At 29.1% G+C, this 17,967-nt stretch overlaps 1 protein-coding gene across 4 annotated transcripts; it reads right to left on the bottom strand.

Annotated features, from left to right (window-relative positions):
* Positions 1 to 3,800: 3,800 nt before the first annotated feature.
* LOC114170492 (transcription factor TGA9-like) lies at positions 3,801 to 10,842 on the bottom strand. 4 transcript variants are annotated; one of them, XM_028055979.2, is made up of 13 exons: positions 10,609 to 10,841; positions 10,310 to 10,471; positions 10,080 to 10,168; positions 9,835 to 9,914; positions 9,462 to 9,698; positions 8,574 to 8,618; positions 8,373 to 8,432; positions 8,189 to 8,266; positions 8,053 to 8,098; positions 6,793 to 7,064; positions 6,335 to 6,556; positions 4,470 to 4,612; positions 3,801 to 4,160 (listed from the first exon to the last, which is right to left on the bottom strand). In XM_028055979.2, the coding sequence occupies exons 2-13, from the start codon at positions 10,417 to 10,419 to the stop codon at positions 4,073 to 4,075; spliced, it is 1,470 nt and encodes a 489-aa protein (XP_027911780.2). In that variant the 5' UTR covers positions 10,420 to 10,471; positions 10,609 to 10,841; the 3' UTR covers positions 3,801 to 4,072. The 4 variants fall into 4 exon arrangements, with proteins under 4 accessions (XP_027911780.2, XP_027911782.2, XP_085525258.1 ...); XM_028055981.2 differs by having other exon boundaries at positions 9,835 to 9,911; XM_085669132.1 differs by having other exon boundaries at positions 8,373 to 8,618; positions 10,609 to 10,842.
* Positions 10,843 to 17,967: the final 7,125 nt, after the last annotated feature.

The raw sequence follows: 17,967 nt of genomic DNA, 5'->3' as shown, positions 1-17,967 counted from the left end.
AATTGGAGGTTCCTTCAAATTCTTAATGATCGAATATAAGAGCCTGCTACATGCTAAATCAATACGATATGGTTTACAAAAGAGTATAACATTATATAATGTATAAATGGACAAGATAAGATTTATTCTGAAAAATCGAGTCAGAATAAGACACTTGCTTTGATGAATAATCAATGAATTATTTTAAGTATTTTTTATGTAGTTGAATAAAAATATTAAAATTTTGAAAAATATCAGACAAAAATAATTGTCTTTGGTTATAAGAACAAGGTTATGAAGACCCTCAACCTATCACTTCAAGAGATGCATTCATTCTATTCCTTAATTAACTTTTGAATTCAATATACGCAAAACTTGAGCATTGAAATGACCCCACCATTGCAAAACACTCAATATATTTTAATTAGTAATAAAATATATTGAAAAGTTGTCATTAAAATTCTTAAGTAAAGAGATTTTTCTTCTGTGTTCTAATAAGTGTTTATAATTAACAACTTCACATAAAATAAATACAAATAAAATATTAATATACAACATTCAAACCTTATTGAATACTTATTGACTATGTAACTTGATTTGAGCTTACAAGTATATTTTTTCAAAAACAATCATGTTTGAAACGACTAAAATGATGTACGATAACATTTTTTTTTTAAATATTCAAAATACATGTACATTTTTTTTAAAATTGATTAAATTAGAGAAATCAGAATTTTGTTTCCTTTTACATTTATCCATGTGGTCATCCACTAAATAGATCAAATCCCTTTTAGGTTAAAGTAGGCTTAACTGTTTGTAGTGCAACAACATAGTACTAATTATGTCTTACAGCAACACTAATTGCTTTATCTTTTAAAATAATATTTTTTATCTTAATATTTATGGTAATTATTTAATACTTTTTCACAATTTATTTTTAATTTAATGTAAAATCTTTACATTTTTCTAGGCACAGTCAACTTCCAACATGGAAAACAACAAAATGAAGCTGAACTTCTAGATCATTTATTTTCGAACGAAAGAGATTACACGAAAAAAAAACATATAGATATCACATTCTTGGATCAAAGTTTAAGTGAATAAAAATATGAAATAATTATTAGAAATATAGGGAAGAAAATTGGTATTATTAGAGCTTATGGTGGAAGATTAAATGATGAACAGGAGTTCAGGTTAATGCATAGACAAATGAGTGATATGCATGTGCAGGTACAGTGGTGCATGAAGTACTATGAGCATGCACGTAATTAATGTGTTATGTTTAGTCCCTTTCCACTCAACCTCAATACCAGAAGCAGTGACTTGGTTGCTGCTGCTGATTAATTTTGAGACTCTAAGATCGGGAACAAATGTGTCAGAACCCAAAGTTTATGTCTACGATTCAAGTTATAATGATAGGGTGTGTATGCGTTCGAAATCCTAAGTACGAGTTTAAAATTTCACATCCGATAAAATTGAGAAAGTTGAACACCATATATAAGGATGAAGATTCATAACCTATTGTCTTAAGGTTTTGGATTGAGAATAGTGTCAATGTCTTATATGGTTGGGCTCATATCTCATTGATGTTTGTATCTCTCCGATAAAACTCCCTCTGTAGAAGAAGATTATTAACACATGCACTCTTCACTCTTATTTACTTCTCTGCATTCTCATGCATTTTAATCACACCATTGCAGACTTTTGGGATGCTCTCAAACCCTTACCAAATGATGACTTTATATTTATGGTAGTTGTGAGATTTTTAATATATGCTTCGTATGTCAAAGGTACAACAAATTTAGTGTCTAGTTTGATATTTGTAAGACCTTAAACAGCAGTTCAATATATGTATATGCAACAGAATGAGTTAACACTACCGTAAATTAAAAAAAATCATGTGTTGATACGTGACACATAATTAATACCATTAGTGTATTATTAACGTAAATGACCTAATTATAACAAAATTTTTAAAATAAAGACCCAATTAAGTCAATAAAATAAAAGAACCTACTTAAGATTTCGTGTTACAAAAATGAGGACCTGCAATGATTTAACCTAAAAAATATTGTGTTTAACAGAGGTTATTTACTAGACGATAATGTAACTTCAGTACAAAATTTGAGTAACAGAGGTTTATTAAGTGCTGAAGGTTTATTTATAGACGTCTGCAAAATAGTTTAGGTTTATTTCAAACCTCAACAAATATATACAATTAAATAATTAAATAATTAAAAAAACTACAATTTTGATAAAGTTTATTCTATTTTCTCTTCTATTTTTTTTTCGTTCTCTCCTTCCTACTCATTGTTTTCGTTCTTTCCCCACTCTTCTTTCTAAACACTAATAAGACATTCACATAAGAGAAGTGTCACTACCGATAAAGGCATTAATTTAATAAAGTATTTTCAAGATCTTCTTGCTTCATTAGCACTTCTCATGCCTAATGAGAATTGTTTCATGCTAGTCCCATGTTTGTCTTGCTAGTTTTTTTCTTCTTTTTTTATTAGCAAATAAAAGATATGTTAATGACAAAGCATTTGAGGTGTTTTAATCCTTTTACATAGAAAAAACTAGTTCATCATACAAATCTAACAAATTTAGCATATAACTTTAACTATCAAGATCATTTTCGTCTTCCTATATATTTTCACAATTATGTAAAATTATCCTATACAAGAAAAAAAACTAGTCTTGTATTTGCCCAATGAGAATCAGTTCATTCGTCCAACGAGAAAATCATTTGCTCAGTCAATCAAGAAAGCTTGTTTTGATTAAAAAAAATGTTTGTTTAGAAGTTGAGCTTTGAACAAAAATGAGTTTTTGGGAGGAAAACCGAACCAAAGATGAGAGGAAGGGCAAAGATTTAAGGAGGAGCTCTAGAACTACTTTCACTTCAGTCTCACTGTTCCTTCTTGTCATTTTTTGTGCTTCACATGTTTAGGAGTAACTAACTTCTTCAAGGTTGGATATAATTAATTTTCTCTAGATGAAATTTTATCTTTGTAATATAAATATCTTTCATGCTTCTTTTGTGTCCTTTCTTTGCACTTAATATTGCATGGTTGATAATCTATACTTTTAGTTGTATCTAAACATTGTAAAATGCTTTATAACTTAGCTAAAATTTGAACAACTTAGAGGTTTGATTCTATACATAGATCATTATCTCTTTGTCAATTAAACATCTATTTTTAAAGCAAATATTGTGTAAATTAATTAAGAGATTAATATTTTCATATTGAGATTAATTAAGAGTCATTGCATTGAGCTGAATTGATGAAATCCAATGTCCGTGAACCTTTCCCCAATCAAATATTATAAGTTTAATTTAGTATATTTTGAATACTTTTTATTCTTTGTATCCTGCTGCATTATAATGATAATAAAAAAAATCATTTCCATGTTTTATATATATATATATAAACACATATGCCCCCCAAAACACAAAAGCTTTATTCCTTCTTTGATTTTATTTTAAAATAAATTAACATATAAATTTTATTTTGTATTTTGTATTGTATGTAACCAAACCACTTCAAATAAACGAAGAGACACAATCCTATGCAAATTGTGGAATAACTACCAAAACCATACAACAACCTTCTTAATTTTTATATATAAATATAAAAAAACCTCTTCTTTTATCATTTGTCTCCTCTGCATTAAATATTATATATATAGGATTCTCCACTTGCAACCAAAACCACTACTATACAAATGCAACTCTCTTCCACCAACTTTCTGCCACCTTATATTTCCAAGTTCTAAGCCATTAATTAATATAAAATATGGTGTGTGTGAAAGAAAATTAAAAGTATAGCATCAATTTATGTAGATTTATTTATGATGAAACTTTTATATATACTCTTTTAGCTAAAGTAGAAGCCTCCTCATCATTCACTTAAAACTCAGATTCCATTTAATTACAGAAAAAACATAGAGACACAGGAGCAGAAGATTGAAAAGAGAAAAACAAAAAAAATATTATAATTAATTCTTCATGATGATGATGGTGGTGACACCCTTTCCTTTTCTTCTAAAGCATGCTCAAAGAAATTCATTTGTCAGGTTTCAATTACATTATCTTTCAGAAATTGGAGAAATGATTCTGAGAAGGTTGAACCATCTGCAGTTCTGTGGTTGTTTGACATGAGTTATCATCACTCATCATGCTCCTGTAATTTCAACCAAATCAAAAAAGAATGATTCAATCTTGTTTTCAATGGTGCATAGTACTTTAAATTTCTTTTTTTAAAAAAAATAATAATAATTTTTTAACAACTAAACTTTAACACTTTTTTTTACAAGGTGATATTTTCTGAGTAATTTTTCATTTTCTTATTTTCTATATTTCAAAATCATTTAAAGTATCATTTCAGACGGTAAGAGAAATTTGTCAAAATTTAGTTGTTAAAATATCAATTTTCTTTCTCAGAATTAATGAAACTAGAAAATTATGATAAGATATGGTGTGTAAATCTTACTCTCTAGGTCTTGATGCCCAAAGAGAACTTAGGGCTCTTAAACGACCATAGTACTCTCCGATCACAACAAAACATCTTGCAGCTTGTCGAACTGTGAGTAATCGACATAACTGGTGAAGGGTTTGTTGTCTCAAATTATCAGCCTTCAATTCATATAAACACAAAAAAATTTGATTAAAATAATTGGGTGAGAATTCTGAAACAATGGAGTCAAAAGAAAATTTATAAGTATGATGTTTAATCAATTATATATCTATCTATCTGATAAGCTTATAGTATAATGAAAACCCAACTACCCCATAAGATGGGTCCCTAGCTAATCCACAAATGGACAACAAGACTTTGCTTTCAAAGGGTATATGAACTTGTCTTATCTATGAACTATTTAGACTCATTCTAATTAATACAAGTATATATATATAATTAAAATAGTGTATTCTCATTTTTGTTTTATGACACTGGAATTTAATATAATCAATTAGGAATCACTTGTCAATTTGGTTTTTAAAATACTCATGATTATAAGTCTACCTAGGGTTTATGTATAAACATCAACCCATCACTGTCCACAACCAACTTCTGATTGAAACATTTTGAGATGAAAAAACTACATCAAATCAAACATCATGCACCTTAAATACTAGTACCAAAAATGATGATCATGTTAATAAACTATAAAATACCCAAAAACAATTAATTATTTGAATTAATAAATACCTGTCTAATGTCTAATTAACATGTAGTGGGTGAGTTAAGTCAACCCAATTAATTATGGGAAATTATTAAGTTATTTAATCATATTGAAATAAGTTCTCTAATAAGATTGTAGCTTGAGACAATAGAGTCTACCTTTCCATGATGCTTATCAGAGAACTAAAGGTGTAGTGTCTATAATTTGACAAGTGGTGTATATATATATAAGGAGTATTACTCATAAAACAAAGAGTATATTTCAAGTTTTTATTCTTTGACTTTCTGCATATTTTACAAGTATAAGAAAAGGTAGAAAGAAAGAAAAAAAATAGAGAAAATTACTGGCATGTTAAATCAAGTTGAAGTGAGAAGAAGGTGTGACCTAAGATATAAGCTCAAGTTTTCTTTTATATGCATTGCGGCGCAAAACATGCAAAAGAGAGGATGAAGAACAATGAATGACCAAAAGAAACAAAATGGATCAGAAAGTAACATTTCATCAACCGTTGCTAAAACCACTTCATTCATATACAGATATCATTATCCTAAAACCAGATTTTGAAATTCATTAATACGTGTCATGGATTAATGAGATGTGGTCCTTAGACATGTTTCATTCAAGTCAACAACAACAAAACAAATAGAACAACAAGAATTTAATGTTCCAGTAATTTCAAACACGCCATGTTTCTTAAACCAATTGCTGTTTGAAAATTAGAAATCCAGGGATGAACAAACAAGTCACCTATGAATTCAAATTTAACTTTGACATGAATGTATGCAGAAGAACTCTCTCTCTCTCCTATCTACAGTAAAATGGAAAATTTTTCATGCAAACAATTTCGAAACAGATGTCACCTGAGGCTTTACGTCAACTTCCCCACCAAATTGAGTGCATAAAAATTAAAGTATTACTTTAGCCCTAAGACATAAGAAAAACATAGCCCTAGCTATTTATAATATTAGATAATGTGATTTATCAATCAATTCAATAATATCACATCTTTGCTTCAAAAGTTACCCCTTTTCTTTTCTTTTCTAATATCTACATATATATATATATATATATATATATATATATATATATATATATATTATGTATATATATATATATATATATATATATATATATATATATTATGTATGTATATATATACTGTACTATAATTTACCTGGCCAACAAATCCTTCAAGGTTGGCGAGCTTGTTCATGGCGGCGACCATCTGTTGAACGCCGTCGGCGACGGAGCCACCGGCGATGGTGTCAACGAGAGACTGTTGAAGCTGTTCAAGGCCTTGAGTGAGAGCCTCTTCTGCTTGCACTGAAGATTGGCGGAGAGCACATATACCCATAATTTGCTGTTCAGCAAGGGGTTCCAACTGTTGTATCAACATCTGACCAAAATAACACACATAACTTCATTATACGTAAAAAAAGTTAACATTTTTACCAACAAAATAGGGTTCTCTTATGAGGGTCTTTGAGAAAAACAAAACTTGTATGATGAGAAACAGTTCTTATACTACATCATTATTGTTTTTACTGAACTCTCTAAACTGTGTTCATGTTCAAAAAATGAACACTGATATATACATATATACATATACTATAGTGCATGGAGAACACATACTGTGATGAGTTCTGATGGTCTGAAACCACCAATCCAGAGGAAGCATCTTTCAGCTGGTGAAGTCCACATGCCATTGATGAGATGAAACACATCGGTTTTAGCAGCAACTCCCTTCAGCCTGAAAACCTCATCATAATGAGACAGATATCCATCAACAATCACCCTTAGTTCGCCGTCGGACAGCGGCGCCTGCAGCCCGGTCCGGAGCTCCGCCATGTGCCGGTGGTCATCTTCTAGCCATCTTGCATACTCCATGTCAAACATTGCAGCTCCTGCAACAGCTCCATTTTCTTATATCAGTAATATGCATATTAGCATAATATTGCTACTGTGTTATGGTATGGAGAATAGTCTTGTTAGGAGTTAGAAACTGATAACTAACTGATTAAGTACTTTTAACAGATTATTTTTCATATGATGTTGGTTTTATGTATGAAATATTTGGTGAATATAATGTAAGAAATGATTACTTTTGTATAGAAAGTTAAATGTAGGTTGTTTGGTAGTGCAATGTGGTTTGTAATGAAACAGACATAGCGCATTCATCTTCTGAAAAGAAAATCAGTGGATTGATCATCATTCTTAACTGCATTATCTAGGGAGGTATTATTATTCTATGTTCAAAACTTTTGTTTTGTTTTTCTTTGTTTTTTATCTGAACACCATGCTCTTTTACTAAAAGTGGAAAAAGCAGTTATGATGGATCAATAATTCGCTCAAAAGTTAAACAAGGCTTTACATGCATGTTTAGAAAGGACTTTAGAAAGGATTGCACAGTTTTTAATGTGTAACAGTACGATCTTTTCAGAATAATGATCCACTGTTTTTATTTTATAAGTATTTTTATGTTTTATTAATCAGAATTCAAACGCGAATTAGGCCACAGATTTTGGTCAAACTCTGAGACTTGTCCACCTGATTCTAGATTTTGAAAGTCCATTTCAAAATCAAAATTTGACTTTTGTTTTTGGCTTCAAATGGGCACAAAAAGAAGTTACGTGTAAATGTAACAATGGCTCCCTACCGAGTCTCTTAATTCTTTGCCTCATTTTCCCCTTTTGAAACTGTACAAGAGGGTCAAAAGATCAGGCCAATAAAATCTTTGAGGTACTTCTTATACCAGTTTTTTTCTAGCTCCATAATCATAGATATGTCAGAAAATTATGACACAATAACCTTTTCTATCTTTGATGAAATTTGAGGCATTAGAAAATGAAATTGCATTTAAAAAACCAGTAACAAAAAAACAGCTAAACTCACCAGAACTTATACTTCCACCAGCACCACCACAACCCATAAACACTCCCTAATAACATAAACAATAATCATCAGCAGAAGTCAATAAATAATAAAATACATTATGCAATATTGTGTGTGTAAAGAGAGAGAAAAGAACCTGAGAGCGAGCTCTTTGAAGGTCTTGTTCAAGGTGTGTGAGCTTTAATCTACTTGACTCTAGTTGCTGCACATAAGCCTAATATTGCAATGGAACAGCACATTTACAGAATGTGTCTGAGGTTACATTTTGTTCACTATAATATATGATCTTTTTTCTGTTTTTATCAATTGATGGGACACACCTTTTTCCTGAGACGGCTTTTCCTTGCAGCTTCTCTGTTTTGAGCTAAACGTCTCAGTGTCTGAATCCACACCAAAAAAGAAAATCTTGACACAAATCCCATGTGAAAAATCCAAAAAATAACCAACCTTGAAATATAATATATATTAATTAATACTGTATGTAAATGCGTGTTTGTGTGATTGTGTGTCATATTCAAAACCTTTGCATCAAGTGGCTTCTCTGATGTGGAACCAGCTCCTTTTCTCTGAATAAAAAGCACCCCAAAAGAAAAAGAATTAAGGGATTTGAAAGGTGAGAGAGAAGTCATAAAAAGATGAACTCGAATAATAGATTAAATAACTTAGCTTAAAGGGACTTAATAAAAACCAGAAAAATTGTAGATTTGTGGCTACTAAATGAAGAAAATTGGTCAACGTTACTCAAATTCATCCTAGGTTTGAGGTTGGGTGAAACCAAAGCACAAAGAGATGTCATGCTTTAAAACAAGAATGCAAGATGAAATGAATGAATGTGATTTGCTCACAGAATTTTTGGGAGGCATTTCTGAATGAAAAGAGCCTTTATTAGGCAATTTCTCTTGTGGTGGTGTGCAATCATGAACATGATAAGGGTAGCAAAAAGCATCTTTATCTGCCATTGTGTTGGTGTATAGTGTGGTTGTAGAATCAGATTTGTAACACCACAATTAAATTGGGAGAAAGAAAGCACAGGTTTTGTCTAAGGAGGAGTAGTGAAGTGGGAGTGGGTCACTGTTAAAAACAGAAACATTGATTGATAAGTACTGAAAAGATTCTCACTTTGTTTTTTTGTTTGTCACGTTCATCTTTCCCTCTCTCTCTCACTTTCATGTCAGACATTCATCAGAAAATCGTTCAGGAATCAGAGAAACTCTGTGTCTCTTTGATTTTCTGAGGGCTGTTGGGATCTGTGCTGAGAAGATAAGTGCAGAAAGAGGGGAGAGAGAGAGAAAGAGAGAAAGACCAAGCAACAGGGTAATAATAGTTGCCTTTAAAGAGGTCAACTTTCCCAGTGTTCTGAAGAGAGAAACTGAGAGATTAACAGTGCAAACAATAGTTATTTCATGAACCTTTTCTTGTTGTGATTTGGCTGCTGATTGAGTCTGTGATGTCCCTGCCCTTGATGCATCAGTTGCTGTCTCCTGTTGTTGTTGTTGAAGCTGATCAAAAGCATGTTGATGATCTGAAGAAGAAGATGCTTTTATGCTTATGGGAGATTCTGTTTCAAATTGCAGCTCAGTTTTGCTTGAAAGAGTGTTCACTCCTGATCCTGAATCAGTGCTTTCTCCTCCTGATTTTGAACCTCCCTGTGTACCATAAATTTTCATTCAAATGTTCAAACTTGTCTCTTTGTTTCATTGGTTAGTACTTAATTAAGCATCTTTTTGGATATGAATTGGTCAAAGATGGAGAAGTGGGAGAGAGAGAGAGAGAGAGTAGTACTCTTGGGGTTTGATGGAATCTCATTGGCCATGAAGGGAACATTTCCAGTGTGGCTGAAGGCCTTCCTGTGAATAAAGCTGCTACAATCACAGAAAGAAAAATCTCAGAGGATCACCAAAAATAAAGGCTTTTATGAGCATCAATCATATGAAAAGGTAGCCATGGAGTCAGAACATCATTCAAGTTTCAAAGATTATGCTCATCATAAGAAGAAGAACAAGAAGAAGAAAAACAATGAAACATACATGCTTTGGCTTCATCACTTCTTATCTTAATTCCTTGCAGAGCAAAAGCCTCTTCCAGCTCTCCAAAATCAAAACCAGACCCTTGATTCCTAAGAAACAAAGGGTAAAAAAAAAACAGAAATCAAAACTGAAGAAAGAAACACAATATAACAGAAGTTCCATGTAAGAAAAATTTTCAAAGTGTTGATAACACTGAGAACTGAGATTGAGAAAAATTTGAAGAACAATACATTAGGCTTGATGCTGATGTATTAATCCCATGAAGAACTCCATAAGGAACATGGTGACTTGAAGGTCCTGATTCAGACAGACCCGTTTCTCCTATTCTTTGGCCCGCCATGCAAAGCTGAGTTCACAAGCTTAGAACATTCTCACCTTCTCTGAAGCTGAAACTGAAATCAGAAACTCAGTTCAGAAGAACAAAACTTGAGGAATATAAAAATTGTGTGCATGTGTCCATATAAATATATATATTATAGATGGAGAATTGTGTGTATGAAAAGAGGGTAGTGTTATGACTTTTAAATACCTCTGCTTTGTTTGGAATTGAATGGAGAAAAAAGAATAGTATATGGAGAAGTTGACACAGTGAAGAAAGATCAAAGCTTTTGTTTTCAAAGTAATATATAAGTTGGCAGAAGAAGAGGGTGCGGTCTTTTTCTCATGTGTGCTCATCCTTGCAACATTTTTATCTTTCATTGGGGTGTCTCTATCTTTCTTTTCTCCTTCTCTGGGAAGAAACCTGATTGATAAGTGTGTTTGGCTTGCTTTATCACTGTCCCTGCTTGTAAATACTTGTATTCAGTAACTCATCATGTGGAAGTGTGGTACCACAAACTTTGTCCTAGCAAATTCACCAACCTTGTGAGTTGTGTGTGTCAGTCTCTCCAAGCTTCTGGAGTTTCAAACTTCTCATCAAATAGGTCATAAAAGTTAGAGTATTGTTTTAATTCTTTCATCAAATTCATGTTTAACTTTCATGTGTTAAACTAAGTGTGAAAAGTTAGAGTAGATTAAGGATGTAAAACTCTAACTTTGTTTGATTGAAATGTAAAAGATTATTAAGGGTGTGTTGATTTAGGTTTGAGTTCTCAGACTGAAAATCAAACACACATTAATTGTAAACTAAGAAAACCATTTTGTTTTGTATGTGTTTAGAAAATATTACCAATCTATTTTGTTTAGCATATCGATAAAAATATAAGTAATATGTATGTGTTGTTTTTGCTTTTAAATGAACCATTATTATTGAATGTACTCTTATATACCAAACATGCATTTACTACATTGAATTTGTAAGATTTGAATTCAAAATCACTTTGATTGAAATAACTTTTTCCTCCCTTTCATTCATGCTTTTAGTTGTTCAAAAAAATTAGATAACTATCTTTATTATTTGGTGTACATGAAAATTTGAGAATGGTAGAAATTAGTTGAAGAAAACTATTTGATATGAAAAAGAAATGGAAAATTATAGAAAAAAGAGGTACTTCTATTTTTGTTAGGGTAAAGGGATAAATCTGTCTAAATTTGTCCTAAAAATATGGGATAGATTCGTTTTTTAGTTTATGAAAGTAACATTAATATATATATATATATATATATATATATATATAAGTATATAAATAATGAATTTAAAATAAGTTTCAAATTTTTTCATACAAATATAAAAAGGTAAAGGTGAATTATTTTTTAATGTATGAAATTGAATTTAGAATTTTACAAATATAAATGTACCAATCCATAATCAATTATGTGTTTAAGTGTAATAGATTATAGGAAAGTGCTTTTGACACTTGTCTTTTTGTTTCTATTTTCGCAAATCGTCACAAATAATACATTTTAAACAGGATTTGTCATATAAAGTTTCACGTATTTATTTCTCCTAACATAAGAGATCACTAAATCTAAAGAAAATATTAGTGTCATTTCTATTCTTAATAGTTTTTTTTTTTAATTTCAATTAAGTTATAATTGTACATAAATTATTTTGCAAGACATTTATTTGTTTTTCCATCTTTTTATTTCTTATTCTCATATATTTGTACCATCTTTTTGCACAATTTATAATTATTTTACTTTCATTTATATCAAATTCACTTTAAAATTTAATAGATATAACTTAAAGAATATTGACCCTTTATCTCCAAATTTAATGTTATAAGTTATTTGCTTTCCGTGTAACTGTTTTTATTTTATTTTTAATAAAATAAATATATAAAGGTAGATGGCACGTGATATAATTAATCGTGTGCATTTTGTTCAATTAAAATTCTAAAATATATATTCGTATTAAAAATAAGAGTTTATAACATTTCAAATCAATCTACAATCTAAATAGAAATTAAGTAATTATTTGTTTCGCATTGAGCTTTTAAATGCTAAAATAACTACTCTTTTATGTTAAAAAATTAATCATTCATCCTAATTTTTAATCCCGCTTGCTCCGCTAAGAAGAAAAGAAATGATATTGGATGTTCTGAATTTCAGGTTTAACCTTCTCATCTTTATTTTACATCACTCTTATAGTAACGTCAATGCACACAAAAGAATCATCTAAATGCTATAAAATTAATAAAAATAATTTTTAATGTTTCGATATATTCAATAATATCACATCTTACTGCTTAAAGATTAGAGATTAAGATTAAGAATAATTTAAATATTTTTTTTTGTTTAAATAATTTATTATATAATAGTAATTATTATAATTATTATTATTAATATATATGTATAATTACTATATAATATATATAAATATATATATATATATATATATATATACCACAATTACATATAAAGCAAATCAATTTTTATACATAGGAACAATGAAATAATTTTAACATGATGAATTGTTTTTTCTTGCATTTTTTTTTTCACCTTAGAGAGTGTCAAAATCTGCAACTCATGCACAAATTCATCATCTCAAATCAGCACAAATCATTAGAACCAAACACAAACACATTCGCAACTCACTTTCTATCCGCATGGACAGTACTCATGTGGATCCAAATACAATATTAAAGATAATAAAACTCTAAATAATTAAAATATCGCTTAAATACTCAAATATTAAAATTAGAAATAATTTAAATATATTTTTCTCTTTTTATCATGTGATACATCTTTTAAAGATAACAAAAATCTAAATAATTAAAATACTCCTTAAATAATTTTTTAATTTCTAAACTTTAATACAAAATTAAAATTCGTTCATGTTTTAAATTTTGATATAGTTTGTTTGTCAAACTTTAAAAATTAGTATATATAATTATTTTAATCCAACCGCATTAAATTTTTGGATAATAATATTTTGACCCATTTTTTGTACTCACTATTAACCATCCACTTTAATCACCCTTAAATTTTCACATCATACCACTAAATATAATCAAAATAGATAATTGAGATAATTGAAGAGCGATTGGAGTAATGCGTTAAAAGTATGTCAAAAAAAGTAGATCAAAGTACCATTATCCTAAATATTTTTAACCTGCCAACAAGCTCGCATATAATATTATTTATACCACAGATAACTTAAATATTAGTTGTTTAATACATAAAAAATATTTAAGGTAGTCATTGACTAAATCTATTCAATTTTAAAATTTAAAAGCAAAGATGTATATGTTGATGTTGCGTGGTACATCCAATAAGTTTAAGTTCAGGAGTTGAAGTCAAATATAGTTTAAATACTCTTTACTCTCTTCATCTTTCCAAACACCTTTTAAAAATAAAACTGTAACTGAGTTCCACACTCCAAAATAGATAATATCTTAGAAATAATGCAACTTCACACTCTAAAGCTGACAATATCTGCAGAATAGGATCCACATAATATCCAAACTTAACGTTTCTATAACCATATTTATCCATTAAACTATAAGGAAGAAAATACTTCGTACACATATATTAGCCCACAAATAAATTCAATATCAACAAATAATAAAATCATTATTCAAAACTGACAATCCTGCAACTTTTCTTAAATTACTTTTCTTCACCAAACGAATTTGTTTTCATTTTTATTTGCGATGAACGAAATAAGTTGTGCAGTACGAGTGAGTCCCACTCAACTCTCTCTCTCTCTCTTCTCTAACCGTCTGTGTTATCTGATTGGTTCCACAGAACTGCATGTACTTAATGGGATAAAGTGATGCATCGATTTACGAGTTCTACAACACCAAGATGAGACAAGTTTTTGTTTGTTTTCCTTTGTTGTTAAAGATGGCAAAAGAGAAAGATCTGAAACTAAAGCTCATTTTCTCTTCTTTTTTACAGCAACACCAAGAGCCATAACAAAGTCACTTCTTTTACACATCACACACTCAACTTGTGCTCATACCATTTCAACCAAAACATTACAATAATATTCCACTTTCTCTCTCACATCCATTTCTTTCGTCTTTTCCCCTTCGTTCATAGGTCAACATCCATTCCCTGTCACCACCTATAACTATGCCATCTTAACATTCTTTTCCACTCTCTCCACCACACCACAATCATCAATCACTTCCAACTTTTTTTCCTTTTTTTCTCAAATTACTATCATAAATCCATACTTATATATCTATCTATCTACCTTATGTTTTTGCTTTTTTCTTTTAGGAGACACAGTACTTTTTGGATATCTTATATTAACTAGAGATAACACAAGTTTATAGTATATAAGTAATATAGATCTCATTTTACAAATCAGTTTTGTAGGATTAAGTTAGACTTAATATAATATCAGAATTATGAACTAGAACCTATCATAACTAGATTTATTGTTTGTTCAACCTATTGTACTACCCGAAAGATTTAATATTTGTTATAAGTAAGTTCAAATTTCATTTTATAAATCAGTTTTGTAATAATTAAATTAAATTTAAAGTCAACTTTTTGACAATATTATCGAAACATAAGTCCTTCACAACATCACTTTCAATCCAAAAATTTAAAATAATAAATTTATGAATTTTTATCCTTATATAATATTTAATTAGAGAGTCTTTGTCTCCCATTTTTTGTTATATTTATATAAATTGATATATAATTTAAATTATTTTGTTTTTGAATTTAAATATATTTGATATCATTAAAAACTTGTATGTATTTATATAAAGATTTTAATATTCCTAAAATATTTGTTAAAGATCAATTATTTATATAAAGATTTTAACATCTTCAAACTATTGTTGAAATTCTATACTTAATTTAATTTTTTTATTTGTATTCAATGTGAAAGTTACACTTCCATGTGAATTTCTAACACTCTTAACAACGGTCTTAACTTAAGCATCATATTTCGTCAACATTATTCACAAATAAATATATATGGTGATAAAACCCTCTTAAGAATCTGTCATAAATTCTGTTTGATTGGGTGTATAGAACTTTATATACTGAAAATGTGGTGTGTGATAGTGTGTGTGCTGATTAAGATGAGACAGAAAAAGAAGGAAGAGGGAGACATGTAGGGAAATTACCCGATGAACCCTATAAAGTGGTGAAAATAAAATATTAAATATGTTTGTGCTCATCTAATAATAATAACACCTTTTAATGCTTTTCACAGCAATTATTCCCTCATGATTGGTGATTTGTAAAGGTAGTGATTTGGCTGAAAATAAAAATTGTGTGAAGTGCTATAAAAAGATTAGGTCAATTTATATTTTTATGTATGTATGTACCTTTGTTCCCATTATACCTTACAAGCAAGAAGCAATGTTGATGATCATCACATGCAAATGTTTGATTGTTTCCAGAAATAGAGCATTCATTACCTTCAGCCGTAATTGTTGAGAAGGGTAATTGGTGTTGATTTCTAGAACAATAATTATTCATTTGTTGATTGTGTTGTGTTATATATGCTGTATATTATTATTATTATTATTATTATTATTATTATTATTATTATTATTATTATTATGCTAATTAAGTTATTTATTACTTGTGGTCTAAGCAAGTAACTAAAAGAACATACATTAACTGGTGTTTCTTTATCTCTTTTTTGTTTTTGGCTTTGAAGACCAAATAGAGATGGACCCACCAGAATCTTGAAATGACCCCCCAATAATACCAATAATATATATATAAATTAACAAAACTATTTTTTTCACCTATGAATTTAAACTTTATTCAAATAACATAACGATAGAATTAGGTATATGGAGAACCAAATCTTGAACGATTATTTTTTGTCATTTTTTTTTAAATTTCTTCTTTCTTAAGGCTGTGTTCATATTGGGGAATTATTATTTGAGGAAATCGATTCGTGGATGAGCACTTCGTTCATTTTAAGGAATTTGCGCGTAAATACAAATATAAATGTGCGTGATATCGAAAATTCACCGTCCACTCACTCCTCACCAAGAGATTTGTATGTAAATAATATAATAATTTTGTAATTTTACAAGAATAACCCTATCATATATAGTGAAGAATGACGTGAGTGAAGAATTTTATCCCAGCAAAGTTAGAACGGATCCAGGACATGGCTTAAGAGAAGGGATATGATCTCATATCACTTGGATCCAATCCCACATCATTTGTTTTTTTTTTAATTTTAGTGGTTAAAAAATGTTAACAAAATAATTTACTCATACAAATATCAAATTATATTACTTATTACATAAAGGGCAAAATGGTAATCTAATCAATACTTAAACATATTTCTTTATTTATCACATCAATCAAATTTCTCACCAACTTTTATAAATTTTATTTTCAAATCTACTCATAATCACCTTTAAATTCCTTAAAAAAATAACACATAATTCACTCTCAAATCCACTCAAACTCATTCACTCCCTCTCTCTCAAATCCTCTCCCTCAAATGAACACAGCATAAATAAAAAAGAAAAAAGAAAATCAATTTAAAATTTCAGTCTCTCAAAAATCGAATTTTAATTGGTTTTTTAACTAGTTTTCCTTCTAATTACATTCTCAAGAACTTATTTTTAACTTGAAAAATGCATATTTATACCTACACAATCCGACAAATATGTTAAAGAATGGGGTTCAACAATCTCAAATTCTATAAAAATAATATTATTTATATAAATATTTGACACATATGTTTTGTATAAATTAATTTTAGTTTTTAAATTGGTATCTAAATTGGTCATTATATAGTGACTAATTATCTTTTGTCACTAAAATTGATCATTATTCTAATATTTTTTCGTTGTGTACTACGATTATATAAATTAGATACTTCGTTGATAATTATCAATAAAGTATCTTAAAATATCTGACACAGGTACATGTCGGATACGAATACGTGACCCAAGTTGAAATTTCGGTGCATCATAGGTTACAACCAACAAAACGTATTACATTTTTTAATTTAAATTTTTTGAAAAAAAAAATCATTTCAAAAATAGTAATTAATATTGAAAGCATTTACTATTTTTTTAATTCATTTTTTGTTCATAAAATGATTAAATTTAAAAGTATTAATGCTAAGCACAATAAAAGCTTTTATTCTTCTAAGCTTAATTTACTCTGTTTGGGATAGTTTGACCCTATTAAGTTGAAGATGAACCAAGATTGCTTTTATCCAATAGTAAGAAAACTCAGCCATATTACTGTTATTATTTGGATTTTTGTTCTTATGTTATCAATATCATAATCATCGATTAACATACATCAATAATATTTACATGATAACATTATCAGATATATAATTATATAGTTATTATGTATTTAAAATTTATCAAATTTATCATACGATTTTAATTCCAATTGGGTGTAATAAAAGAATTAATACAACTTAATAGTTTAATTTAACCCATAAAAATGTAATCCAGTTAGGTTAGATTGAAAGAGTAAAATTGGTAATTTGAAAAAAAAAAAAAGCCCTAAGGAGTGGGAATGGGAAAAAGAAGGTACGAATAACATG

The sequence above is a fragment of the Vigna unguiculata genome, chromosome 11, assembly GCF_037176805.1.
Source record: "Vigna unguiculata cultivar grain cowpea cultivar isolate G323 ecotype 2 chromosome 11, ASM3717680v1, whole genome shotgun sequence".
Taxonomy (NCBI): Eukaryota; Viridiplantae; Streptophyta; class Magnoliopsida; order Fabales; family Fabaceae; genus Vigna; species Vigna unguiculata.
The sequence above is the reverse complement of the archived record's forward strand: the minus strand, read 5'-3'. Positions and strand labels throughout refer to the sequence as shown.